At 44.1% G+C, this 27,530-nt stretch overlaps 1 protein-coding gene across 1 annotated transcript in view; it reads left to right on the top strand.

Annotated features, from left to right (window-relative positions):
• The window catches only part of ZNF652 (zinc finger protein 652), a 60,101-nt gene that overhangs the window by 20,804 nt on the left and 11,767 nt on the right, over nucleotides 1–27,530 (top strand). Inside the window, exons 2-4 of the mRNA XM_049779203.1 lie at nucleotides 22,441–23,634; nucleotides 26,576–26,723; nucleotides 27,072–27,187. Of these exons, the coding sequence (XP_049635160.1) occupies nucleotides 22,699–23,634; nucleotides 26,576–26,723; nucleotides 27,072–27,187 (1,200 nt within the window). The 5' untranslated portion in view covers nucleotides 22,441–22,698. The remainder of the gene's footprint in view (nucleotides 1–22,440; nucleotides 23,635–26,575; nucleotides 26,724–27,071; nucleotides 27,188–27,530) is intronic.

The following is a 27,530-nucleotide window of genomic DNA, read 5'->3' on the forward strand; positions in this document are numbered from 1 at the left end:
GCGGCGTTTGCCTTACAAGCATCCGATCCAGGACCAAAGGTGGTTGTTTCAAATCCCTGTGTCCCATGTGGTCCCCCATGCCTGCCAGGAGCTATTTCTGAGCAGACAGCCAGGAGTAACGCCTGAGCACCGCCGGGTGTGACCAAAAAACCATAAAAAAAAAAAAAAATCACCGTAAGTATTATAGAAGTTTCAAGTATCAAAAATGAAGGAGGAAAAGGAGAACCCTAATTAATTCTTCTCCCAATTTGACAGTTATCAATACTATTTCTTATACAGTCACTCCTTAAATAATGGTCTTTCACTCAGCATCATTTCATTATAATGGTGATGAGAAGAAACAAGTTAATTCTTGGCCAGGGCCATTGTCTCGGTGGTATTTGTACAATCATCTCATTTTATGTGGGTTTCCTCTGAATACTAGATACTGGATATAGAAGTTGGCCTTCTGAAATTCTGTAATACTTTAATGATAGAGCAGTAGAAAGGGAAAAACTTTAAAAAGCAGATAAAAAGAGGAGGAACTGGGGCCTGAGTCAATAGTATAGTGGGAAGGGTGCTTGACTTTCAGGTGGCTGACCTGAGTTCAATTCCCCATCATTTCCTCTGATCCTCCACACCTCGCCAGGAGTGGTTCCTGAGCTCAGATCCAGGAATAACCCGAGAACCACCAAATGTGGCCCCAAAACAAAACAAAAAATAAAGAGAAGGAACTGATCAGCTCTATCGAATATTGCTAAAATAGTTTATGATAGAGAAGAGTGAGCACAGAATTTAGTGACTGAATAGCTCCTTAATATTAAGGCTTTTTACCATGTGCTTTTACCAGGCTCCCCCTAGCAAAGTTCAGTCATTAACAATGACATTATGGGTTGAGGCATTGCTAAGTACTGGAGCTGTCACTTTCTTGCTGTGGGCCTCCACCAGCTAGGTGAGGATGTGATGGAAAGAGACTAGAAGCTGGAGTGGAGCTCACAGTAGAAGTAAGGCATAAATTTAGATTTAAAGATGGAAGAGGCTTGGGGTTGTTCAGTGTGTATGTGTGTGGGGGGGGAGGTGGAGAGAGAACACAAAGGACTAACTGCATGTTTTGCACACAGTAGGCTTGATGAGGTCCCTGAGCATGGTTCCCTGAGCATCACTAGTACTTGAGTAGCCTCCAACTATTGTAAAGGAAAAATTTCCCCTGAGTTCCCTGACTGCCCTGATCACCTAACCCCCTTCACAATTGTGGGAACTTGTAGACCCAGTTATAGTTCAGCTTTCTTTCTGTTCTGACATGGTTCTAACCTGGTCATGTTAACCCTGTAAGCTTACACCTGCACTTTGCAAAAATGTGATTGAGCAAATGCCAGATATCTGAACTTCCTAAAGCAAATCAATCTACTGTAACTTTCTATTGTTTGAAATGCTATATATAGCTTGTAAGCTCATGGCTCGGGGCTGGCAGTTTCTGGCTTATGCTGGATTCTAGCACAGCCCCTGCATATGTTTTTTTTGTTTTTTGTTTTTTGTTTTTGGTTTTTGGGCCACACCCGGTGACACTCAGGGGTTACTCCTGGCTATGTGCTCAGAAGTCGCTCCTGGCTTGGGGGACCATATGGGATGCCGGGGGATCGAACCGCGGTCCGTCCAAGGCTAGCGCAGGTAAGGCAGGCACCTTACCTCCAGCGCCACCGCCCGGCCCCTGCATATGCTTGTAAGAAAATAAACCCCCTGCTTTTGCATGAGACTGTGGTCTTGGTGTCTTTGAACGGCGCATCATTCTCTTGAACTTAACACTATCAAACTGGTTTTGGCTTCCAAACAAAAACTTTAATGGGAAGAATAACTCTTATATATATATTTTAAACTTTTCTTTTCTTTTTTTTTTCCTTTGGTTTTGGGTCACACCTGGCAGCGCTCAGGGGTTACTCCTGGCTCTACGCTCAGGGGACCATATGGTATGCTGAGATTCGAACCACCGTCCTTCTGCATGAAAGGCAAACGCCTTGCCTCCATGCTCTCTCTCCAGTCCCATAAACTTTTATTTTCATAGTAGTATTAGAGCTATTTGCCCCATCTCTCCCCATCTTTTTCCCTCTTCCCATTCTACTTGCTAGCCTCAGTTCTGTTGTTAAATGACCAAGAGTTGCTTCCATTCACCATTGTCCATTCCCTTTCTTTGTTTCTTTTTTTTTTTTTTTTTTTTTTTTTTTGGTTTTTGGGCCACACCCGGCGGTGCTCAGGGGTTACTCCTGGCTGTCTGCTCAGAAATAGCTCCTGGCAGGCACGAGGGACCATATGGGACACCGGGATTCGAACCAACCACCTTTGGTCTTGGACCGGCTGCTTGCAAGGCAAACGCCGCTGTGCTATCTCTCCGGGCCCTCTTTGTTTCTTTATAAATGAGATCATCCAGCGTTTGTCCTCCGTCCTCTGAATTCCTTTGCTTGACAGACATCCTCCAGTTTCAAAGAATCACCTCTTATCCCAAAAGATACAAGAACCACATTTTGGATTTGTTATAGTAGCCGGTAGTTCATTAAGCTTTTTAAAACGATGTAAGTGCCAGGGGTGTGGCTTACGTGGTCAAGCATGTCCCTGGATCCTAGCCCTGGCACTCCATGACCCTGGGCACTACTGGTGGCTCCTAGTACCCCTTGGAGTGGCCTTCACAACAGAGGCAGCAAAAGAAAAATCATTGTGTGTTCTTTCATTACGTGTAGGGGAACGAACATGGAGACTCACACATGAAAGGCAAGTGCTCTACTGCTGAACTGCCACTTCCCAGCCCTGTCAAAGTAAAATCTTTCATTTTTGGGTTGATGATGGTGGTGGAGGTTTGAACCATATTGGATACTAACTCTATTAGTATATACTATTCCTGGTTTTGTGTTCAAGATTAACCCCTGGTGGGCCGGGCGGTGGCGCTGGAGGTAAGGTGCCTGCCTTACCTGCGCTAGCCTAGGAGACGGACCGCGGTTCGATCCCCCGGCGTCCCATATGGTCCCCCAAGCCAGGAGCGACTTCTGAGCGCATAGCCAGGAGTAACCCCTGAGCGTCACCGGGTGTGGCCCAAAAACCAAAAAAAAAAAAAAAAAAAAAAAAAGATTAACCCCTGGTGATGCTCGGGATCGTAGATGGTGTTAAGAATTAGAACAAGGGGCCGGGCGGTGGCGCTAAAGGTAAGGTGCCTGCCTTGCCTGCGCTAGCCTTGGACGGACCGCGGTTCGATCCCCCGGTGTCCCATATGGTCCCCCAAGCCAGGAGCAACTTCTGAGCACATAGCCAGGAGTAACCCCTGAGCGTTACCGGGTGTGGCCCAAAAACCAAAAAAAAAAAAAAAAAAAAAAGAATTAGAACAAGGGGCCGGGAAGGTGGCACTAGAGGTAAGGTGTCTGCCTCGCAAGCGCTAGCTAGCGTAGGACCGACCGTGGTTTGATCCCCCGGCGTGCCATATGGTCCCCCCAAGCCAGGGGCGATTTCTGAGCGCATAGCCAGGAAGTAACTCCTGAGCGTCAAAAGGGTGTGGCTCAAAAACCAAAAAAACAAAAACAACAGCAACAACAACAAAAAAGAATTAGAACAAGAGTCACCAGGATACAAGTCAAGCACCTAAATCCCTGTACTACCTCTCCATCCAGAGAAGAATTTTATAGAGGGTCAGAGAGATAGCACGCGATAGGGCATCTGCCTTGCATGCAGCCAATCCAGGATGAACAGTGGTTTGAATCCCAACATCCCATGTGGTCCCTCGTGCTTGCCAGGAGCGATTTCTGAGCACAGAGCCAGGAGTAACTCCTGAGCACAGCCGGGTGTGACCCAAAAACAACAACAAAAAGAAGTAAAAGAGAAAAATCTTAAAGAATGGTTAGGGCAGGGGACCAGGAAAATAAATCAGAGGCTTAGGACCCACACTTTGTAAACTGAAGTCTGTTTGATCCCTGCCACTACATAATCTCCTGAATGCCTCTGGGAATAGTCTCTAAACACTGCCAGATAGGAATCCTCACCCGCATAAATGTGATTTGAGAATGTGTGAGATAGTACATTAGGTAGTGTTTGTCTTGCACGCAGCTAAGCTGAGCTCCATCCCCACCACTCCATATGATCCCTGCCAAGTATTTTTACCAAGAGTAATCCCTGAGCACACAAATTAAAAATAAGCCCTGAGCACAGCCAGGTGTGTGTGAGGGGGAGAGGAGCAGAAATGATTTTGGCTAAGGATATTTTTCAAATGGGGAGACTACCTGTTAACTATGTGTGTGGGATCTTGTGTTTGATCTCTGGCATTACATGTCTTTTTTTCAGTACTGATGATTGTATCCTTCCCATTAATAAACAAACAAAAGCCTCAAAATAATCCTTTGACCAACAGTGTAGTGCAGTGGTAGAGTGCTCTTCTGACGTGTGTGAGACCTTGGGCTCAATCCCTAGCACCAGTTATGTGGTTCAGTGCTAAAGACCTGATAGGAGGCCCCTAGTTTGGTCCACGGTCCACACCATATTGCTAATCGTGGGCCTGCCTCTGCTGGCGTGATCCATGATGAATCACAACCAAGTAGGTGATTCTCTCAATCCCTGTGTACTACCATCACTACCACCGCTAAAGGAAGGGGCAGGGATAAAAAGAATTTCAGGGGGCCAGAGCGATAGCACAATGGCTAGGGTGTTTTCCTTGCATACAGCCACCCAAATTGAATCTCTGGCATCCCTTATAGTCCCCTGAGCCTGCCAAGAGTAATTTCTGAGTACAGAGTCAGGAGTAACCCTTGAGCATGCCGGGTATGGCCCAAAAACTAAAAATAATTTTCAGGAAGTGGCTCCATTGATCATGGATTTCACATCTATATGCATAAGGGCCTGAATTAGATTCTGAACATAGGTCTTTCCTCCCCACCCCCCAGCACTGCCTGGTTTTAGCCCCTTTGGGGTGGGTCCCTCCCACAACTATCAAAATGAAATAAAAATTTACACATTAAAATATAAAGTATAGGGTCCGGGCGGTGGCGCTAAAGGTAAGGTGCCTGCCTTGCCTGCGCTAGCCTTGGACGGACCGCGGTTCGATCCCCCGGCATCCCATATGGTCCCCCAAGCCAGGAGCAACTTCTGAGCACATAGCCAGGAGTAACCCCTGTGCATTACCGGGTGTGGCCCAAAAACCAAAAAAAAAAAAAAAAAAAAAAAAACAAAGTATAAAGTATAGTCTATGTTCCACCTCATTTCAGAATATTTCAACTAAACAAACAAAAAAGATGGCTACATCATAAAAAGCAGTAATAGTGATAGTAAGGGGAGAAGTCCAATTTTCTCTTGGTTATATTATAAAGACCCCAATATTAAAATATAATTCAAAATATCCAAACCACGCCTTCTCCCAAAAAATCTTCAGGTATTTTATTATTTTCTTTTAGTTTAGGGACCACACCTGGCAGTGCTCAGGGGGTTTCCTGGCTCTGTACTCAGGAATTATTCCTGGCAGTGCTTAGGTAACTGGGGTGCCAGGGATAGGACTTAGATTGTGTATAAAGTAAACACCCTACCCACTTTAGTGCCACTCCAGCTCCACCTATCATTATTAATTTTTTGTTTTTGGGTCACACCCAGTGGTGCTCAGGGCATACTCTTGTCTCTGTACTCAGGAATCACTCCTGATAGGTTTGGGGAACCATTTGGGATCGAACCCGGGTTGACCACTTGCAAGGCAAATGACCTACCCACTATACTATATATCACTCTGGTCCAAAAACCTAGATTTTTTTTTTTGTTTGTTTTTTTTTTGTTTTGTTTTTGGGTCATACCCGGCAGTGCTCCAGGGCCACTTCTGACTCTACGCTCAGAAATCACTCCTGGCAGGCTTGGGGGACCATATGGGATGCTGGGATTTGAACCACTGTCCTTCTACATGCAAGGCAAAGGTCCTCCCTCCATGCTATCTCTCCAGTCCCCCAAAACCCAGATATTTTAAAAGCTAAAAGAACCTGGGATCTGGGGCCGGGACGGTGGCACTAGAGGTAAGGTCTGCCTTGCAAGCGCTAGCGTAGGACAGACCGCGGTTCGACCATATGGTCCCCCCAAGCCAGGAGCGATTTCTGAGCGCATAGCCAGGAGTAACCCCTGAGTGTCAAACGGGTGTGACCCAAAAACAAAAAACAAAACAAAACAAAAAAGAACCTAGGATCCGAGCCTACCAGGAGTGATTTCTGAGCGCAGAGCCAAAAGTAACCCCTGAGCGATGCCGAGTATGACCCAAAAAAACAAAAACCAAAATAGTCACCAAAAATACCTAGTCAAGTGCTTCTTGACTACAGTCCTCAAATCGGAAATATACATATAAATTTTTTTTCTATTTTGGTTGTATTGAACAAACACGTTGTTTGGAGATAAGCTTTCCATATGCTGTGTACAACAACCACATAAAAAATACTAAAAACGTCTCTGTGCTCCAGGAAATTCTAAAATTTAAACCACTCTAAATTAAAAGGTGACCACTTCAAAGAGAAGCGAATAATTTCAAAGTTAAGCTCCAAACAGCTTTTGATACCACCCACTGCCTGTTGTAGATGCAGTGACCTAGTTTCGTTTTGAGATAGTGTTTGCTACTCTCAAGGGGGTTCAACTTTCTAGTAAAATTAAAAAAAAAAAAAAAAGTGGCAGAAAATAGTAAAGGGAGGGGGTCAGGCAGAATCTGTATGTTTTACCACAACACAACTCCCCTTTTCTACAGGTGGAAAGAAAAGCCTGGGTCTTAAGACCAGATTTAAATGCATGCACTGTTCAGGCATCATGCCAGAGACACAGCCTGTTATTGGTGACTTGACATTAAAATATGAACTCCAGGCTAAACCACAGAGCATATGGTCGTTTAACACTCTGTAAGGATGAAAGCCTCTTTCCATTATACAAAGTTATCTTCAACTAGCTACTTCTGGGAGAAGAATAGGAAGATGCTTTTTTCACGTAGAAGTCCTAATTACCCTCTCAGGAATATGATTCTCTTTGTTAATCTATGAATGACTGGGCATGTTTCAGTAAGACAGAATCGGTAACATTCACAGTTCTGTGCAAACCAACCATTTTCAAGATGCCGTATCTTCAGAGAAGGGTATTTTTTGGGAAGAAGAGGTGGGGCACCAGGCAGTGCTCAGAGGTTAGTCCTGGCTCTTCGCTCCTGAGTATGGGGTGTTGGGATTGTAACTCAGGTCAGTCAGCCATGTGCAAGGCAAATGCCCTGTCTTCTGCTATCTCTCCAACCTTGAGAAGTTATATTTTTTTTAAATAAAATGTTTAATTGAATCACTGAGTACAGTTACAAAGTTGTTCATGACCTCTCTCCCACCCCTCCAATTCCTTCCTCTTTTCCTTTTAGACACTGTGGTTTGCAATATTGTTACTGAAGGGGTATCATGCATAATCACTTTACCTCCTTTCAGCACCCAGTTCTTGTCCAGAGTGATAGTTTCCAACTATTATTATCATAGTGGTCCCTTCTCTGCCCTAAATGTATTCTGCTATTTGTTGCAAGATTCCTACCTTGGACTGGACCTCTTGACCCACATCTCTATTGTCTTAGATACTAGTACCATACTAGACTATCTTTTTCTTAAATCCCACAAATGAGTGTGGTCATTCAGTGTCTATCTGTTCATCTAACTCATTTTGCTCAGCATAATGCTCTCCATATCCATTCATGTATAAGCAAATTTCCAGACTTAATTTTTCCTAATAGCTGCATAGTATTTTGTTGTGTAAATGTACCACAGTTCCTTTATCCACTCATCTGTTCTCAGGCAGTTGGATTGTTTCCAGATTCTGGCTATTGTGAATAGTGCTGCAGTGAATTAAGAGTGCCGAGGGATTTTCTGCACTGGTTTTGGGTCCCTAGGATAGGTTTCCAGGAGCCATATTGCTAGATCATATGGAGGCTCAATGTCTAGGGTTTTTTTTATTTTGAGGAAACATCCATATTTTCCAAAAATGGTTGGACCAGTCGATATTCCCATTTGCAGTGAATGAGAGTTTCTTTTTCCCCACATCCCTACCAGTACTGTTTTTCTTTTTTTTTTTTCTTTTCTTTTCTTTTTTTTTTTTTTTTTGTTTTTTGGGTCACACCCATTGGACGCTCATGGGTTACTCCTGACTATGCGCTCAGAAGTCGTTCCTGACTTGGGGGACCATATGGGACGCCGGGGGATCGAACCTCGGTCCGTCCTAGGCTAGCGCAGGCAAGGCAGGCACCTTACCTCTAGCGCCACCGCCCGGCCCAGTACTGTTTTTCTTGTGCTTTGTGATGTGTACCAGGTTCTGTGGTGTGAGATGGTAATCTCCTTGTTGTTTTGATTCACATCTCCCTGATGATAAATGATGTGGAGCATTTTTTCATGTGCCTTTCAGTCATCTACATTTCTTCTTTGACGAAGTTTTTGTTCTTCCCCCATGTTTAATGGGGTTAGATTTTTTTTCCTTGTTAAGCTCACCCAATATCCATCTGATAAGGGGTTAATGTCTAAGACACATAAGGCAAGAGCAGAGCTTAACAGAACTGAGCTTACTGTGGCTGGGGTCAGTGGGATACAGAACAAACACTTTACTCTGTCAGAGTGATAATACAGGGGTTATGGATCTTGCCTTGCATCCTACTGACCCAGGTTCCAATGAAGAAATCCTCCTCACTCCCCCAAAAATATATAGTTCTGTGTATATTTTCTTCTGGTCTTTTTATTTTTAATTAATTAATTAATTTTGATTTTTGGGTCACACTCGGCAGTGTCAGGGTTTATTCCTGGCTCTGCGCTCAGAAGTCACCCCTGGCAGGCTCCAGGGACCATATGGGATATGGGGGAATCAAACTGGGTTTGTTCCATATTGGCTGTGTGCAAAGCAAACACCCTACTGCTGTGCTATCGCTCTGGCCCCAACGGTACTGTACTGAAATTTATTCATATAAAAAAAAAGAAAAAAAAAGAAATTTATTTATATAACCAGGGTTCAATCCCCAGCATCTCCTGAGTCCACTAGAAGTGATTCCTGATTGCAGAGCCAGGAGTAAACTCTGGGTGAGAAGGAGAGGGAGAGAAGTGGCTGCCATGTAGGTAGGGAGAGAGAGAGGGAGAGAGAGACAGAAGAGAGAGAGAGAGAGGGGAGAGAGAGAGGGGGAAAAGAGAGAGAGAGAGAGAGAGAGAGAGAGAGAGAGAGAGAGAGAGAGAGAAGAGAGAAGTAGCTGTCATAGAGGCAGGGTGGGGTTGGCTGATGGGAAGGAAACTGGGGAAATTGGAAGCCAGAATTGAACAACAGTGCAGGGATGGATGTTGGAACATTGTATGACAGAAACTCAACTAACAACAACTTTTCAGTTCTGTATCTTCACAGTGATTTAATTTTTAAAATTCACTCCTTTCTTGAAATGACATTCTCTTTCTGTAGATACATTTGTGAATCAAATGATGGAAAGATGTTCTACATCTTGCAGTGTTTCCTTCTTAGTCTTAGATTCTTCTTTGGTCCCAGGAGGTGAAAGTTAAGGTTGCTAAAGCTGAGAATGTGAAAAGTAGTATATTTTAGTTTGCCTGTTTTATTTATTTATTTATTTATTTATTTATTTATTTATTTATTTATTTATTTATTTATTTTGGTTTTTGGGTCACACCGGCAGCGCTCAGGGGTTACTACTGGCTCTATGTTCAGAAATTGCTCCTGGCAGGCTCGGGGGACCATATGGGATGCCGGGATTCGAACCACGGACCTTCTGCATGCAAGGCAAATAAATGCCTTAGCTCCATGCTATCTCCCTCAGTTCGCCTGTTTTTGTTTGTTTGTTTTTGTTTTAGTTTGCCTGTTTTAAATAGAAATGTTGTTAACAGTTGATACTTGAAAGTAACTAAAATTTCATTTAAATTCGTGAGTTAAAAAAAACGCTGTGAAGTTTTATTTTTATTTTTATTTTTTTGGAGAGGTTCATACCTGGCAGCGCTCAGGATCTACTCTTGGCTCTATGCTCAGAAATCGCCCTGGAAGGCACAGGGATTCCGGGATTCCAACCACCGTCCTTCTGCATGAAAGGCAAACGCCCTACCTCCATGCTATCTCTCCGGCCCCGAAGTTTTATTTTTATATAAGCTTTGTCTAAAACTGAAAGTGATAGACATTTCTTTTTTTTTTTTTTTTTGGGTTTTGGGCCGCACCCAGCGGTGCTCAGGGGTTACTTCTGGCTGTCTGCTCAGAAATAGCTCCTGGCATGCACGGGGGACCATATGGGACACCGGGATTCGAACCAACCACCTTCGGTCCTGGATCGGCTGCTTGCAAGGCAAACACCGCTGTGCTATCTCTCCGGGCCCGTGATAGACATTTCTTAATTTTATTCCATACATATAATGAATTAGATTAGATGGATGTCTTAAAAAATCGTTATTTCACATCAGATTTTATTCCATGATACTGCTTTAAAATTAACTTTATTTTACAACTACATAAAATACAGGCTTCTGAGAATAATTCTTTTGGGAGGTCACTCCCGGCAGCGCTCAGGGGTTATTCCTAGCTCTACGCTCAGAAATCGCCCCCGGCTCAGAGTACCATATGGGATGCAGGGATTCGAACTACCGTCCTTTTGCATGCAAGGCAAATGCCTTACCGCTGTGCTATCTCTTCGGCCCTGAGAATAATTTGTAATGTTTACCTAAAGCATAGCCCAGTGATCTGTCATTTAAATGCTTGCTTCTTGTAAAGTTAAATTATTTATTGGTATTGATAGCTTTTCTGGTGTATATATCCCAGTTTTATCTATGAGTATCTTTGGAAATGAAGGACTTAATAAGTAATGCTGCTAAGCCTGTGATGTAGATGCTTTGCACTGAAAATTTTGGTTCTATAACTCCCATTTTACACACCAAGTTTAAAGTCTACAAATTTATTGGGAATAACCATAATATTGTTGCAGAAAAGTTAATTAAAATTGGCAGGGTCAGAGAGAGAGACTCTGAGGGTTAAGACATTTGCCTTGCATGCTGCCAATCCTAGTTCAATCCCCAGCACTGCCGTTGTCTTCAAGCAACACCATGTGTTGACCCCAAACTAACAATAATATTGTGAATTTTTTTTGTTTTTGTATTTGGGTCACACCTGGTAACACTCAGGGGTTACTCCTGGCTCTGCACTCAGAAATCGCCCCTTGCAGGCTCAGGGGACCACATGGGATGCCGGGAATCGAACCACCATTGGTCCTGGGTTGGCTGCATGCAAGGCATATGCCCTACTGCTGTGCTATCTCTCCGGCCGCAGTATTGTGAATTTTTAGTCTATAAAGTAGTAAAAAATATCTGAATATTGAAATGTATTCTTGTGAATTAACATAAGATTCAGAGCATTCTTTTTTTTTTTTTTTTTGTCTTGGGGTCACACTCAGCAGCGCTCAGGGTTACTCCTGGCTCTATGCTCAGAGATGGCTCCTGGTAGGGTCAGGGGACCATATGGGATGCCGGGATTCAAACCACTGTCCTTCTGCATGCAAGGCAAAAATGCCTTACCTCCATGCTCTCTCAGGCCCCGTATTTTATTTTTTTAAACTTTATTTATTGATTGGTTTTTGGGCCACACCCAGCGGCACTAAGGGGTTACTCCTGGCTCTGCACTCAAAAATCGCCCCTGGCAGGCTGGAACCATATGGGATGCCAAGAATCACACCAGGTCCCTCCGGGGTCTGCTGCATGCAAGGCAAACACCTTACTGCTGTGCTATCTCTCCGGCCCTGATTCAGAGCATTCTAAAGGGAGTTATGAATTGTACTGCTTAATGATAGCATTTCAGCCCTTGCCTTATTTAAGATCTATATATCTGGGCTGGAGAGATAGCATGGAGGTAAGGCGTTTGCCTTTCATGCAGGAGGTCATCCGTTCGAATCCCAGTGTCCCATATGGTTCCCCGTGCCTGCCAGGAGCAATTTCTGAGCATGGAGCCAGGAATAACCCCTGAGCACTGCCGGGTGTGACCCAAAAACCACAAAAAAAAAAAAAAAAAAAAGATCTATATATCTATTGAAATAATTGTTGTGTTGTGTACTATTTAACTCAGTAGGAGACAGTAAGTAAACTGGGACTAGATGGGGTCAGAGCAGTGGCGCAAGTGGTAGGGCATCTGCCTTGCAGACCACGGTTCGATCCTCTGGTGTCCCATATGGTCCCCCAAGCCAGGAGCGATTTCTGAACGCATAGCCAGGAGTAACCCCTGAGCATCACTGGGTGTGGGCCAGAAAGGCCCAAAAAAAAAAAAAAAAAGTTAAACTGGGACTAGAAACTTAACTGATTATTCCCTCACTTATCAGCAAAGACATTGGGAAAGTTACTATATGCTGAGCTTCAGTTGTGAACTAGGAACAGATGATGCTTTTAAGATAAAGTGTGTACATGGCTTCATTCTTGTCCCTCCTCCCTCATTACTCCCTCTTCCCCTTCCTTCCTCTGCCCTTCTTTCCTTCCTTCCCTCCCTTTCCCCTTTCACTCCCTTCCTTCCTGCTCTATCACATCGACTGCTTGTTCTTCAAGATCAACTTGAGCTTTATCTCATTTCTGAAACTTTCTTTGACACTTTAACCACCTTTTGCATTAATTCATCATCTCTTTTTCTGCATTAAAACAAAAAAATATATTATATGGGCTTTGGAAATAGTGCAGGAGTTAAGTAAGGCACTTACATTCCATTTGATCTGTCCCATTAGATCCCCAGAACCACATATGATATTCTGAGTAGTGCCAGGAGTGATTCCTGAGCACTTCTGAAAGTGGTTCCCCAAAAACAAAACAAAATCCCCCAGGAGAATTGGTTTTATAAAGAAACAAAAGTGCATAGTACTTGAAAATACTCTTGTAAGCATTTAAACATTGTAACTCTGGGCCAGAGAGATAGTATGGAGGCAGGGCATTTGTCTTGCATACAGAAGGTTGGTGGTTCGAATCCCGGCATCTCATATGGTCCCCCGAGCTGCCAGGAGCGATTTCTGAGCAGAGAGCCAGGAGTAACCCCTGAGAGCTGCCGGGTGTGACCCAAAGATAAAAAACAAAACAAAACAAAACAAAAAAACATTGTAATTCTGGGGGCCAGAGCAATAGCACAGAGGTAGGGCATTTGCCTTGCACGGCTGACTTGGGACAGACCCCGGATTCAGTCTCCATTATCCCATATGGTCCCCCGAGCCTGCCAGGAGTGATTTCTGAGCGCTGAGCCAGGAGTAGCCCATGAGCACCACAGGGTGTGGCCAAAAAACCAAAAACCAAACCAAATCAAACCAAACCAAACCAAAACATTGTGACTCATTTGGGGTGGAGAGATAGTATAGTGGATAAATTACTTGCTTTATATGTGACTAATCCAAGTTCAATTCAATCCCCAGCATTCTGTATGGTCCCCTGAGCCATCTAGGAGTCATCCTTTAGCATAGAACCAGGATTAAGCCCTAAACACAGCCAGTCTAAAAGAAAAACCAAAACCAAAACAAACCATAAACATACTGACCCATCTAATCTCAAGGGCAATCTTATCTCCATTTAATTAGCATGCGTGGAAATTGAGGTGTAAGAGAGTTTAAGTAATTTGTCTACAATTACTCAGCTAAAAAGTCAGAGGGGACTGAGAGATAGCACAGCGATAGGGCGTTTGCCTTGCAAGCGGCCGACCTGGGACAACAGTGGTTCGAATCCCGGCATCCCATATGGTCCCACGTGCCTGCCAGGAGCGATTTCCGAGCACATAGCTAGGAGTAACTGAGTGCCACCGGGTGTGGCCCAAAAATCAAAAAAAAAAAAAAGGTTGTCAGAAACTTACTTCATAAGTATAAAGCCACACCTGACAGCACCCAGGAGCTATTCCCAGCTCTGTGTTGAGGGTGCCTTCCAGTTTAGCTCAGGTTGACCCTATGGGTTGCTAGGTATTGAACGAACCAAGGCCTCTAGCATGCACAGCTTGTACTCAGCCCACTAACTTATTTCTTTGGTCCCAGACTGGATTTTAGTGTAGTTTGGATTAGAGTTTGAACTCTTAAACTCTGTGCTTTATTGTCTTTTTAAGACTGTATTGAGGCCAGAGCAGTGGTGCAAACAGTAGAGTGTTTTCCTTGCACACGCTAACCCATGACAGATCTCAATTCGATCTCCCTGCATCTCATATGATCCCCCAAGCCAGGAGCAATTTCTGAGTGCATAGCCAGGAGGAACCCCTGAGCGTCACCAGGTGTGGCCCTAAAACAAGACAAAAACAAAACAACAACAACAAAAGACTTTTACTTATCTCACTGATTGTAATATTGATTTATTTTTCTTTCTTCACATCTCTGAATACCTTTATGGTTGAAACTTCCACTGTGCCTCACACACAATAGGCACTTGTGAATATGTAATTAATGTGCTTTATATAAGCTATAAATCATAATAAATGCTAATTATCATCACCACTTCCATACACATTTGATAGGTAAGAGATAGATAGATAAGAGAGTAACTTTTGGCAAGGTTGTAGTTGTATACTTGGCTCTCATTCTTTTTGTTTTGCTTTTAGGTTTTTGGGTCACACCCAGCAGTGCTCAGGGGGGTTACTCCTGGCTCTGTGCTTAGAAATCTCTCCTAGCAGGCACAGGGAACCATATGGGATGCCAGGATTTGAACCACTGTGTGTCCTCGATTGGCTGCGTACAAGGCAAATGCCCTACCGCTGTGCTTTCTCTTCAGCCCCTTGGCTCTCATTCTTTATGTTGGTAAAATGAATAGCTTAAATTATTGCTAAAACCAAAAAATGATGGGGCTAAAGAAATGATACAGGTTATAAGACATCTACCTTGCTTATAGCAATAGCACAGCCAGTAGGGAGTTTGCTTTGCATGTGGCCGACCTGAGTTCAATTCCCAGCATCTCCTATGGCCCCTTGAGCCAGCAGGAGCGATTTCTGAGTTCAGAGCCAGGAGTAACCTCTGAGCACTGCTAGATATGCCCCCCCAAATCAATAATAAATTTAATTAACCCTAGTTATTGGTACTATCATGAAAGCCTGGTTGATCATCCATTCTTGTTTTATACAAAAGATTCAGGTCAGAAGAGCAAATGATTCTCTATTTGTTAAAATTACATAGCAGTTTAAGGACTTAAGGAGTTAATCCCTCTTAATATATCCCAAAAAGTGTAGTGTTGGAGAAATATCCTTTAGGAAAAAAGGGATGTGTTGTGCTTTCATTCATTTCAAGCAAGTAGAACTTATTGTATAAAATAGAACATGGAGTCAGAGAAATAGTACGTAGGTTATGGGGTCAGAGAGGTAGTACAGTGAGTGGGTAGCATGCTTGCCTTGCACACACCTGACCCAGGTTCCATCCCTGGCACCCTATGTGGTCCTCTGAGCCCTGCAGGAGTAATTGCTGAGTGCAGCGCTAGGAGTAACTCCTGAGCACCAATTGATATGGCCTCCAAACTGAAATAAAAACCTTGTTAAAAGAAATAGTTAATGCTTAAATTGGTTAAGCAGCCAACCCCTGGATGTCATTGAACACCTTTGGGAGTAGTCCCAGAAGCCCCCAAGTACCATAAGGTGGGCAGGTAATTGAGGGCACCCAGGGCAGGTCCTCCTGCCCTCACTTTAATAAACTACAGGCCTAGGCTGATTGAATATTGCTTTAGCACTGCCCACCCCCAAATAGAAGAAAACTGTAAAACTTTTTTAGCATAAACTTAAGTTTTTAAAAATTATTCGTACAGGTTTTTTTTGTTTGTTTTTGGGCGACACTCGGTGACGCTAAGGGTTTACTCCTACTTATGCGCTCAGAAATTACTTCTGGCATGGGGGACCATGTGGGATGCCGGGTATTGAACCCAGGTCCTTCCTGAGTCAGTCTCGTGCAAGGCAAATGCCCTACCTCTGTGCCCCTATTTGTACAGTTTTTAAATTGATTGAGATACTGTGACTTATAATACCATTAACAGTGGTTTCACATATATACAATTCCACAATCACACCCATCACCAGTACCCCCTCCATCTCTCCCCCCACCCTGGTCCTCAAGACTCTTCCCTCCTTTTCAACACCCAACTCAGTTGTATGAAACAGTTTTCCCATTGTGTTGCTTTTGGCTTTTTGTTGCTACCTGCTGTGGAGCTTGAAGTCCCACATAATGAGAGCGATCAGCCTGTATCTGTCCCTTTCATTCAGACTGACATCACTCAGCATGATGTCCTCTAATTCTATCTATGCCATGACAGATTGCATGATTTTGTCTTTTCTTAGAGCTACATAATATTGTGGATATACCACAGCTTTTTTTTTTTATTGTTTTGCCACATCAATTGGTGTTCAGGATTCACTCCTGGCTGTACACTCATGGACATATTGGCAGGGGTTGAAGGACCATAAAGAGTGCTGGGAACTGAATCTATGGTCAGCCCCATGCAAAGCAATTGTCCTATCGTCAGTGTTATGTCTCTGGCCACTCCCTATATCACAGCTCCTTTTTTTTTTTCTTTTGGTTTTTGAGTCACACAGCACTCAGGGGTTACTCCTGGCTCTGCACTCAGAAATTGCTCCTGGCTGGCTCCTGGGATGCCGGGATTCGAACCACCATCTGTTCTGGGTCAGCTGCATGCAAGGCAAACACCCTACCATTATCACAGCTTCTTGACCCACTCATTTGCAGTTGGGCATTTCAGTGGTTTCCATATTTTGGCTATTTTAAGCACTGAGATGAACAGAGGAGTGCGTGTGTGTGTGTTTGTGTGTGTGTGCGTACATTTATATATCCTTTTGTTTGTGGGGAAAACCACACCTGGTAATGCTCAAGGGTAATTTCTGGCAGTGCTCTGGGGACCATATAGGATGCCTGGAAGCAAACCCAGATTAGCTACATGCAAAGCAAGTTCCCTACTCAATGTACTATTTCTCCAGCCCCATATCCTTTTGAATTAATATTTCTTTGTATTTTGGGTATAGACGCAAGAGTGATATCTCTGGGTCGTATGGGAGGAGTTCTATCCCTGTTTATTTGAGAGATCTTTGTATTGCTTCAGACCAGATGACATTCTGTGGGCATGAGTTTTGAACTCAGTAATTAAGTAGGGAGATTATATAATGTTCTAAAGATCACAGTATAATTTTTTTTTGTTTGTTTTTTTGGGCCACACCCGGTGGTGCTCAGGGGTTACTCCTGGCTGTCTGCTCAGAAGTAGCTCCTGGCAGGCAAGGGGGACCATATGGGATACCAGGATTCGAACCAACCACCTTTGGTCCTGGATCGGCTGCTTGCAAGGCAAACGCCACTGTGCTATCTCTCCGGGCCCGCAGTATAATTTTTTAAAGTTTTCTAAATTACAGTTAAAATATTTTGAGATGTTGTTCCATTTAGTATACTAATCTTATATTTTTTAATTTTTCGGTTCTTTTTTTTTTTTTTTTCTTTTTCAGCCACACTCGTTTGATGCTCAGGGGTTACTTCTGGCTATGCACTCAGAAGTCGCTACTGGCTTGGGGGACCATATGGGACGCCGGGGGATTGAGCCTCGGTCCTTTCTTGGCTAGCGCTTGCAAGGCAGACAGACACCTTACCTCTAGCGCCACCGCGTCGGCCCCAATTTTTCAGTTCTTGACCCTACACCTGGCTGTACTCAGGTGACCAAGTGGTACCAGAGATCGAACCCTGGGTTCCAGCTTAAGCCTATATTCCTGCTCTTTGAGCCTTTTTCCTAGCTCCTTTGACTTTTCTTCTTCCCCTTTTCCCCCTGGTGCTATGGATTGAACCTAAGTCTCATGCAAGCATGTGCTTTACCACTGAACCACATCTCTAAAGAAATAATCTTAGTCTCTATTGTAGAATGTATGCTCTTTCTCACACTAGCTCTATTTCTCTTTCTCTCACACAGATATATACACACAAACATACATGGCTGTCCTGACAATCAAATTTGGGATCTTTTGCATGTAAAGGCATGTGCTTCAGACTCTAGGACCTTTATTTTCTAATTTATTAAGTAGAGAATTTCTTTGGTGGTTTATTACTGTTTCGAAAGTCTGCTTTAAGTCTCAGACACTTGCTGTCTGTCATTTTATGCCCGTGTATGTGTGCATTTATGTATAAGTAAATATTCATAAAGAATTCTAATAACTTGGTTGTGCTCTGGTTACAAACCACCCCCCCAATCTAGATGGCAGCAAACAACGCGAAGGGTTTCTTTCTTACTTTGTGATCATGGTTTGTTTTTTTGTTTATTTATTTATTTATTTATTTATTTATTTATTTAATTTGAGGGCCAACATCCAGCTGTGCTTAGGGCTTACCCCAGGCACTGCACTCAAGAATCACTCCTAGAGGCCGGTGAGGTGGCGCTAGAGGTAAGGTGTCTGCCTTGCAAGCGCTAGCCAAGGAAGGACAGCAGTTCCATTCCCAGGCGTCCCATATGGTCCCCCCAAGCCAGGGGCAATTTCTGAGCACTTAGCCAGGAGTAACCCCTGAGCATCAAACAGGTGTGGCCGAAAAACAAAACAAAACAACAAAAAAATCACTCCTAGAGGGGCCGGAGAAATAGCACAGTGTCTTTTGCCTTGCAAGCAGCCAACCCAGGGCCTAAGGTGGTTGGTTTGAATCTCGGCATCCATATGGTCCCCTGTGCTTGCTAGGAGCTATTTCTGAGCAGATAGCTTGGAGTAACCCCTGAGCACCGCCAGGTGTGGCCCAAAAAACCAAACCCACCAAAAAAAGAATCACTCCTAGAGGGGCTCAAGGGACTATATGGGGTGCCAGGCAGGGACAGAATCTGGGTCAATAGTGTGCAAGGCAAGCACTGTCCCCATTATCACTCAGTCTAACAAGATAGAGCAGCATGTCAGTACGGAATCTCTGCTCACATCTCTAGAATTCTTGGTTTTTGGTTTTTGGGTCATACCCGGCAGTGCTCAGGGGTTCCTCCTGGCTCTACGCTCAGAAATCGCTCCTGGTAGGGGACCCTATGGGATGCCGGGATTTGAACCATGCAAGGCAAATGCTTTACCTCCATGCTATCTCTCTGGCCCGGCTGAGCAATTCTTTTTTTTTTTTTTTTTTTTTTTGGGGGGGGGCCACACCCGGCAGTGCTCAGGGGTTACTCCTGGCTGTCTGCTCAGAAATAGCTCCTGGCAGGCACGGGGGACCATATGGGACACCGGGATTCGAACCAACCACCTTAGGTCCTGGATCGGCTGCTTGCAAGGCAAACACCGCTGTGCTATCTCTCCGGGTCCCCGGCTGAGCAATTCTTATGTGTATTATTGGTCACCATGTTAAGAGGAAAAGGAAGGTCAGAGCATGTCTTGTTGTCAGTTACACACATGGCTGTGCAGGTCACATGTTTCTGGCAGTGGTGTCCACCTGAAGTGGTACATCAGGTTCGGTGTTTGCATACCCAGCCACAGTGCTCACTGAGAGCTGCAATTCTTCAGCTGTGGTACCAATATGGTCCGCCAAGCCCATCAGGAGCAATCCTTGAGCACAGAGCCAGAGTAAGTCCTAAGCATCACTGGAAGTTGTGAGCATCCAGAACAAACAGAGGCACAGCTGTAGGATGTTCAGTTTATCTTTTTGTTACAATTTGTAATGCTCAGGGCTTAACTCCTGGCTCTGTGCACAGGGGTCACTCCTGGCAGGCTCAGAGAGCCATAAGGGGTGCCCGAGATTGAACCCTGGTTGCCTGTGTGCAAGGCAAACACCCTACCTGCTATATCTATCTCTTTTGTCTCTAGTCAGAGTTTTTCTTAAGGTCTTCATATATTGCTAACAAATTCTTTTTGACTAAGAAAAACTTGCTTCTGATCACTTCTAACCTCAATTTAAAGGGGAACTTTCCTCTAAACTGAGACGTCATTTCTGTGTTATACCGACATCATTCCCCTATTTTACTGATAGCATTTGACCTTATTCACATCAGAGAAATATGCTTTTACAGTTCAACAGACCTAAGACTTATTTGGTGAGAGAATTTCATGTTTAATGTCTCTTTAAAAAAATGAGGGCCCATGTTGATTTGAGTTTTGATCATTCCATTTGCCTTTGTGTTATAACAAATAGTATGAAGTATGTCTGAATGTATTTAAAATAATCCCTTGAGTTTTGTATGGGTATTTAGTTGAAGTAGTAAATAATGACCACCTCTGGCAGTCCTTATCGTGTATAGCAGGTATTTAGTAAGCCTTAGTTTCAACTAGATAGGGTATGTGCTTGCCCTGCTATTTATATGACTCAGATTAGATGGTTTGCTACACAGCAGTGCGAGGTATGTTACAAATTATGTGCGCTTCTAGTCTTTGTTTTTTTTTTTTTAACGGATAGCTTTAGTTTTCCTGGAACCCTATCAGCCTTATAGCTACTATTTCTTAGAATTTAGATATCTGTAGGGGCTGGAGAGATAGCATGGAGGTAAGGCGTTTGTCTTTCATGCATAAGGACAGTGGTTCGGATCCCGGCATCCCACATGGTCCTCTGAGCCTGCCAGGGGCAGATTTCTGAGCATGGAGCCAGGAGTAATCCCTGAGTGCTGCCGGGTGTGACCCAAAAACCAAAAAAAAAAAAAAAAAAAAAGAATTTAGATATCTGTAAAACTGACACATGAAAAATATCCTGATACGAGTGGGTGTAGTGAATTATGCATAAACCAAACTTTAAAACATGTAGCAAAAGCTAAGAACAACATTTAGAATTGTTGTTTTTATTATTTTATTTTATTTTACTTTTTTGGTTTTTGGGTCACACCCAGCAGTGCTCAGGGGTCACTTTTGGCTCTACGCTCAGAAATCAGTCCTGGCAGGCTTGGGGGGAACATATAGGATGTGAGGATTCGAACCACCGTCCTTCTGCATGCAAGGCAAATGCCCTACCTCCATGCTATCTCTCTGGCCCCTAGAATTATTTTTAGATTATTTAAAGCCAGTGACTTTCCTTTTCTCTCCTATAATATTCTCTTTCTCTCTCTCTTCTCTCTTTCCTCTTCCCATTCCCGTCTCTTTCATTCTGTGAGTTTACTTACCCATGGTGACAAGAAAGCCAGTGTAAAGCTCTTCTGTGTTTCATATCTGACACATACTTTCATTTGTCCGTTTTTGACCCACACTCAGTGGTGCACAGGGATCATTCCTGGTGGGGATCTGGGGACTATATGTGATGCCAAGAATAAAACCCAGGCCAACTGTGTGCAAGGGAAAGCACCTTAACTGCTATACACTCTATCTCTCCAGCCCTATGGCATATACTTCTTATAGACTTAGACCCTGTGTTCTGCCACTTCTGCACCATAATATCTTGGATAATGAATCTGCACAAAGTTAGATATTTATTTAGTCACCAAATAGACATCAAACTTTTAGTAAGTTCTTCACACTATGCTAAACTTTAAGAATCTCTTGGTGAACTAGACAGAATAATAGTATTTATGTTTAGCAACATGTTTGTTGAATTCATGTAAGTCAATAGAATAATGGTTCATGCTGGCGCAGTTAAGCTGGATAGAAAATTCTTTATATGAAGAGTTTAATCACATAAGCTATATTTCTTTTCTTTTCTTTTCTTTTCTTTTCTTTTCTTTTCTTTTCTTTTCTTTTCTTTTCTTTTCTTTTCTTTTCCCTTCCCTTCCCTTCCCTTCCCTTCCCTTCCCTTCCCTTCCCTTCCCTTCCCTTCCCTTCCCTTCCCTTCCCTTCCCTTCCCTTCCCTTCCCTTCCCTTCCCTTCCCTTCCCTTCCCTTCCCTTCCCTTCCCTTCCCTTCCCTTCCCTTCCCTTCCCTTCTTTTTTCGGCCACATCTGTTTTGATGCTCAGGGGTTACTCCTGGCTAAGCGCTCAGAAATTGCCCCTGGCTTGGGGGGGACCATATGGGACGCCGGGGGATCGAACCGTGGTTCTTCCTTGGCTAGTGCTTGCAAGATAGACACCTTACCTCTAGCGCCACCTCACCAGCCCCTATATTTATTTTCTTCTTCTTTTTTTTTTTTTTGTTTTTGGGCCACACCCGGGGTTGCTCAGGGGTTACTCCTGGCTGTCTGCTCAGAAATAGCTCCTGGCAGGCAAGGGGGACCATATGGGACACCAGGATTTGAGCCAACCACCTTTGGTCCTGGATTGGCTGCTTGCAAGGCAAACACCTCTGTGCTATCTCTCCGGGCCCTATATTTATTTTCTTTTTTTTTGTTTTTTTGTTTTTTTTTTTTTTTGGTTTTTGGGCCATACCCGGTGACGCTCAGGGGTTACTCCTGGCTATGCGCTCAGAAGTCGCTCCTGGCTTGGGGGACCATATGGGACGCCGGGGGATCGAACCGCGGTCCGTCTCCTAGGCTAGCGCAGGTAAGGCAGGCACCTTACCTCGAGCGCCACCGCCCGGCCCCTATATTTATTTTCTAATGTAGGTTCACAGTAGAAGAAAGTTGGTGGTATCTGATCTTCCTTTTCTTTCTTTTTTTTTTCTCTTTGCTTTTCTTTGTAGATAAGATGCTCCAAGTCACTTGCAGCTGTCTTCAGAAGAAAAATCACTAGCGCTTTGCTCTTGTCATCAAACCCGACATTCTTGACTTATGCTTTGGTGCTGCCACACTGGAAGAATTGCACACAGGCTCCAGGAATCCCTTCCTTTTCATGTGATCGGTTCTCTGTGGATTAAAAAAAAAAAAAGATTTGAGTCTTACTATTTAGAGCTAATTCTCCTTAGTTGTTGGACCTGCTTCATAAATCGGGTCGCTTACCAATGAGCCAACCAGCCAGTTCATGTCAGGAACTGACCGAAAACTGTGCCGTGAATGCAGTGGGGATGGCAGAAGAAGAGAGCTGCCGCAGTCAGGTGCCATCTACCTTTTACCATGGTGCCAACCAAGAACTTGACCTGCCCACCAAAGTGTACAAACGGGAGTCAGGAAGTCCTTACTCTGTGCTAGTCGACGCCAAGATGAGCAAGCCGCATCTCCACGAAACGGAGGAGCAGCCATATTTCAGGGAGTCAAGAACAGTGTCTGACGTGCGCGCTGTCAAAGAAGACCAGGAGAATTCCGATGACACGGAGGAAGAGGAAGAAGAGGAAGAGGAGGAGGAGGAAGAAGTCTCTTACAAAAGGGAGCAGATCATAGTGGAGGTAAACCTTAATAATCAAACGTTAAATGTCTCTAAAGGGGAAAAGGGTGTCTCTTCTCAGTCCAAAGAGACTCCTGTTCTTAAGACGAGCAGCGAGGAGGAGGAAGAGGAAGAGGAGGAAGAGAGCGAGGAAGAGGCCACAGATGACAGCAACGACTACGGAGAGAACGAAGGACAGAAGAAAGAGGAGAAGCGAGCGGAGAAAGCCAGCGTGACACCCCGGAGGACCCGGAGAGCTGCCTCTGTTGCTGCAGTGGCCGCTCCCCCCTCGCCCCGGACGACCCGAGGAGGCCGGAGGAAGAGTGTCGAGCCTCCGAAGCGGAAGAAGCGGGTCACCAAGGAGCCCAAAGCTCCGGTTCCGAAAGCTAAGAGTGATGAGAAAGAGACGCTGACCTGTGAGAAGTGCCCGAGGGTGTTCAATACGCGATGGTACCTGGAGAAGCACATGAACGTCACGCATAGGCGCATGCAGATTTGCGATAAATGTGGCAAGAAGTTTGTGCTGGAAAGTGAGCTGTCTCTTCACCAGCAAACAGACTGTGAAAAAAATATTCAGGTAGGTCTCACCGCCGAGAGGGCAAACTTTCCAGGATAGAACCTGGCTGTTGAGACTCATCTGGTGTCTGCCCAAGAGAATAAATACAGTAGAGGCTGAAAGGACAGAGAGAGTTCGCCAGTTGATCCTTTCACAAAAAAAGCGCCTACTTTGGCCTTTTCCAAATCCAGGCTTATGTTTTCTTTCAGAAACATTAAGTTTAACTGACGCTGGATGCGAGGGCGCCCAGGTGCCAATGGAAGGGAGATGTGTTCTAGGCGACTGAGAGTCACCATTGTAGAACATGTCATAGAATTTATCCTGTCACCTTCTCTGTCGAGGTAGGGAGACGTTGAGTGGCATGGTCAGGCATAGCGAGTGGTTCCTTTCTAGATCCTTAAGGGAAGTCAGATTCTAAGGCAGCTGATGGGGGACCCAAACCCTAAGGACTCAGGACCGGTGGAAATGGAAGATCTCCAGGCGTTGAGTTTGCTTTTATTTTGACCAGTGGAGAGATGACAACACTAAATTTGTCAAGAGCCCATGGGAATATGCAAACATAAAACAGAGGCTGAGCTGGTTGGAAATGTTGCCCTCCTGGCCATAGGGTTACGCTCTGCTGCTGTACGGTATTGATAAGATAACGAAGTGTGGTATTCGAAACAGGTTGGCATCTCGAGAACTGTGTTGTAATGGGTTAAGCGGTGTGCTCATGGCTTCTTTGTGGATTCTGTTATGGTATTGCACATGTGAATGCGTATTAATGAATATTTGTAAAGGTAAGTTAATGTCTCCATACATAAGCTATGGAAATAAAAATTCTTTTATTATACTACACTTAAGCCAAACATTCTTTTTAAAGTTCAAACTGTTTTGGTTTGTTACCTGGCATACCCTTCTTTCCCTTTAATTTTCTCTTTTAATAGACATATTGTTGCTTTTAAGAGTTGTTTTTGTTTTGTTTTATTTTTTTTTTTACAGATGTTATATCTGCTAAAAATTAACAGCCTTTTCTTTCATCAGTTGTAACTTGCTCTCCGACACTTTGGCTAAGTAAAGGAAACCTGAATCTGTGCTGATGATTTACCGGTAGTTGTGGAAATTCAGGCGACAGGGCACATGGCGCAGTGCTGCCCCCTAGAGATCCAGTTTAGATGTGGTTCATTGCAGAAAAAGTATCTCCATTTTTATAGTATTCGATCTTTAATTTGTCGTAATAAGGTTGCAGAAAATGATACACTTTACAAAAATTTTTCCTTCTTTATCACTCCTTATACCATCATGTGTTTAAACCAGGTGGGTAGTAAGGGTCAGAGCGATAGTACAGAAGGTAGGACACATTCCTTGCACATAACTGTGATGCACAGGGTTCCATCCCCAGCATCTCCAAGATAGTTCTCTGGATACCGCCAGGAGTGATTCCTGAGTGCAGAGCCAGGAGTAAGTCCTGAGCACTGCTGGGTGTGGCCACAAAACAAAACAAAAAACTGGGTGGGTAGGTTTTGTGGGTTCTGTTAAATGAACCCTCTTTAGGTTTCTAAAAACCGCCATGCTTTATTCTCACACAGAGATCCTGCTAATCCTGATGGTCTAGTAACTGGTGAAAATTAAAACCCTCCTGGTAGAGTGGCTTAGAGGAAGAGTCTTCTTGAACAATGTTCAGTTCAGAAAGAGGCTAATTTTTTTTTACACGTTTCCTCTGAGTCTTGTTTCCTAAAGTCATGGTGGTATTCAGAGATCTTTCTAGTGAATTCCAGCTTTTTCCCCCGTCAGAATTCCAGTGTGACGGTTTCCTAGAATTTTCTCATATTCTCGGCCAATGGTTTTTTTAACTGCCAGTCCTTGAACTCTGCCACTCTGCCAGTATAAGAAGGTTGGAGGGGCCGGTGAGGTGGCGCTAGAGGTAAGGTGTCTGCCTTGCAAGCACTTGCCAAGGAAGGACCGCGGTTCGATCCCCCGGCATCCCATATGGTCCCCCCAAGCCAGGGGCAATTTCTGAGTGCTTAGCCAGGAGTAACCCCTGAACATCAAACGGGTGTGGCCCCCCCCCAAAAAAAAACCCAAAATAAGAAGGTTGGAAACCTCTGGTATTAGCTGCTAACAATTCCTAGTATAAGGCACTGGACACTGCTCTGTGTTTCCTATCGAGGCATTTAAGAGAGCTCTGAAGCTGGGCTCTAAAGGAACAAGAAGAACAATAATACAGGTTAGAAAACTCAACCAGGGGCCGGGTAGGTGGCACTGGAGGTAAGGTGTCTGCCTTGCAAGCGCTAGCCAAGGAAGGACCGCAGTTCGATCCCCCGGCGTCCCATATGGTCCACCCAAGCCAGGGGCGATTTCTGAGCACATAGCCAGGAGTAACCCCTGAGCGTCAAACGGGTGTGGCCCAAAAAAAAAAAAAAAAGAAAACTCAACCAGAAAGAAATGCTTAGTACAATAAATTAGATTTGGATAAAATACAGTAAGATCTCAGTAATGTAAGATGATGAAGATACTTGTGCAGTATCTGAGATGCAGTAGTTTTTATGCTTCTGTTGATCTATAGCCCTTATTTGTGTTTCCTCTTATTTTTATTTATGCTAAATTAAGTTTGAATTCTCTGCTCAGCACCTGATAATGGCATAATGACCCATGTGTTGAAGGTAACCTCTGTTGTTAATTCATATGTTTTAAAAACTAGACGTTTCTTTTGCAGGTACAGTACTAATGGATCAAAACAGCCAATTCTTTGACATTAATACACTTCCCATTACTTTTTGTTTTACTTTTTGCCATTGAAATGGCGTGCCATGGAAAGTAGACTATAGAGGTGTGAGTCTTGAAATCTGGACTCCATGGATATATAGTTTGAATTTGGCCTCGTGCCACGATGCTAATGCAAACCCGTTTCATCTGCCAGGAGGCAGGCATGGCCTTCTGCAAGCCTCTGTACATAAAGATTATTTTTATTTATCCTGTTCAGTGTGTGTCCTGTAACAAGTCCTTCAAGAAACTCTGGTCCCTTCATGAACATATCAAGATTGTTCATGGATACGCAGAAAAGAAATTCTCCTGTGAAATTTGTGAGAAGAAATTCTATACCATGGCTCACGTGCGGAAACATATGGTTGGTAAGTTCTTTCAGCTTTCCCCAGACCTGCCATGTCCCCTGTTCTTCTGTGTTTCATGCTCTGGACTGGGCAGGATACGAGGCATGGCCTTCCTTTTTTGAGCTCTGATTTGTTTAGACTCACTGCCACACAAGACATCTTCCATAAAGCCTTACCAGACTGTTGATGGGTAGTTCCACACCAGCCAGGTGTCTTTCTGACACGGTCCCTCGTTCCTCTCTTGGAACTGTGTAGACACACACTTATGGTGTGGGAGGGAGAAAATTGCAGTCACTTACTTATGTAATGTCTTTTCTAACGTGGACCTTCTGACGCTGGTTTTGAAAGTAAGTGTACTCTGTATTTCAGCACACACAAAAGACATGCCATTTACGTGTGAGACCTGTGGAAAATCCTTCAAGCGCAGCATGTCACTTAAGGTGCACTCCTTGCAACACTCTGGCGAGAAGCCCTTCAGGTGTGAGGTAAGGGACGTCTGGGCCTCGGGCTGGCGCTGGTGTTTCTGGTGAAACGAGAGAGATTGGTCTGCTGCAACTCGGGCTGCTGCCTGCGTGGCCTCAAAACCAGGTTCTGAGTGGCACATGTCCCTCACCTCTGTGTAATGAAGTGGTCACAGTATTTTCATGATTATCTTGTTCACTATACACCGATGCTCAGGAGTCACCATGGTCATACCTGGCAGTGTTCAGAGGTCATGTGCTGGGGATCTAGCTCAGTGCTTCAAGCATGCCAGGAATACTCTCCAGCCCCTACCTCTGTTTCCTTGGCTGCCTTATACTGTTTTGTTGGCTGAGAAGCTCAAACCCC

This window comes from Suncus etruscus, chromosome 1 (genome assembly GCF_024139225.1).
Source record: "Suncus etruscus isolate mSunEtr1 chromosome 1, mSunEtr1.pri.cur, whole genome shotgun sequence".
Taxonomy (NCBI): domain Eukaryota; kingdom Metazoa; phylum Chordata; class Mammalia; order Eulipotyphla; family Soricidae; genus Suncus; species Suncus etruscus.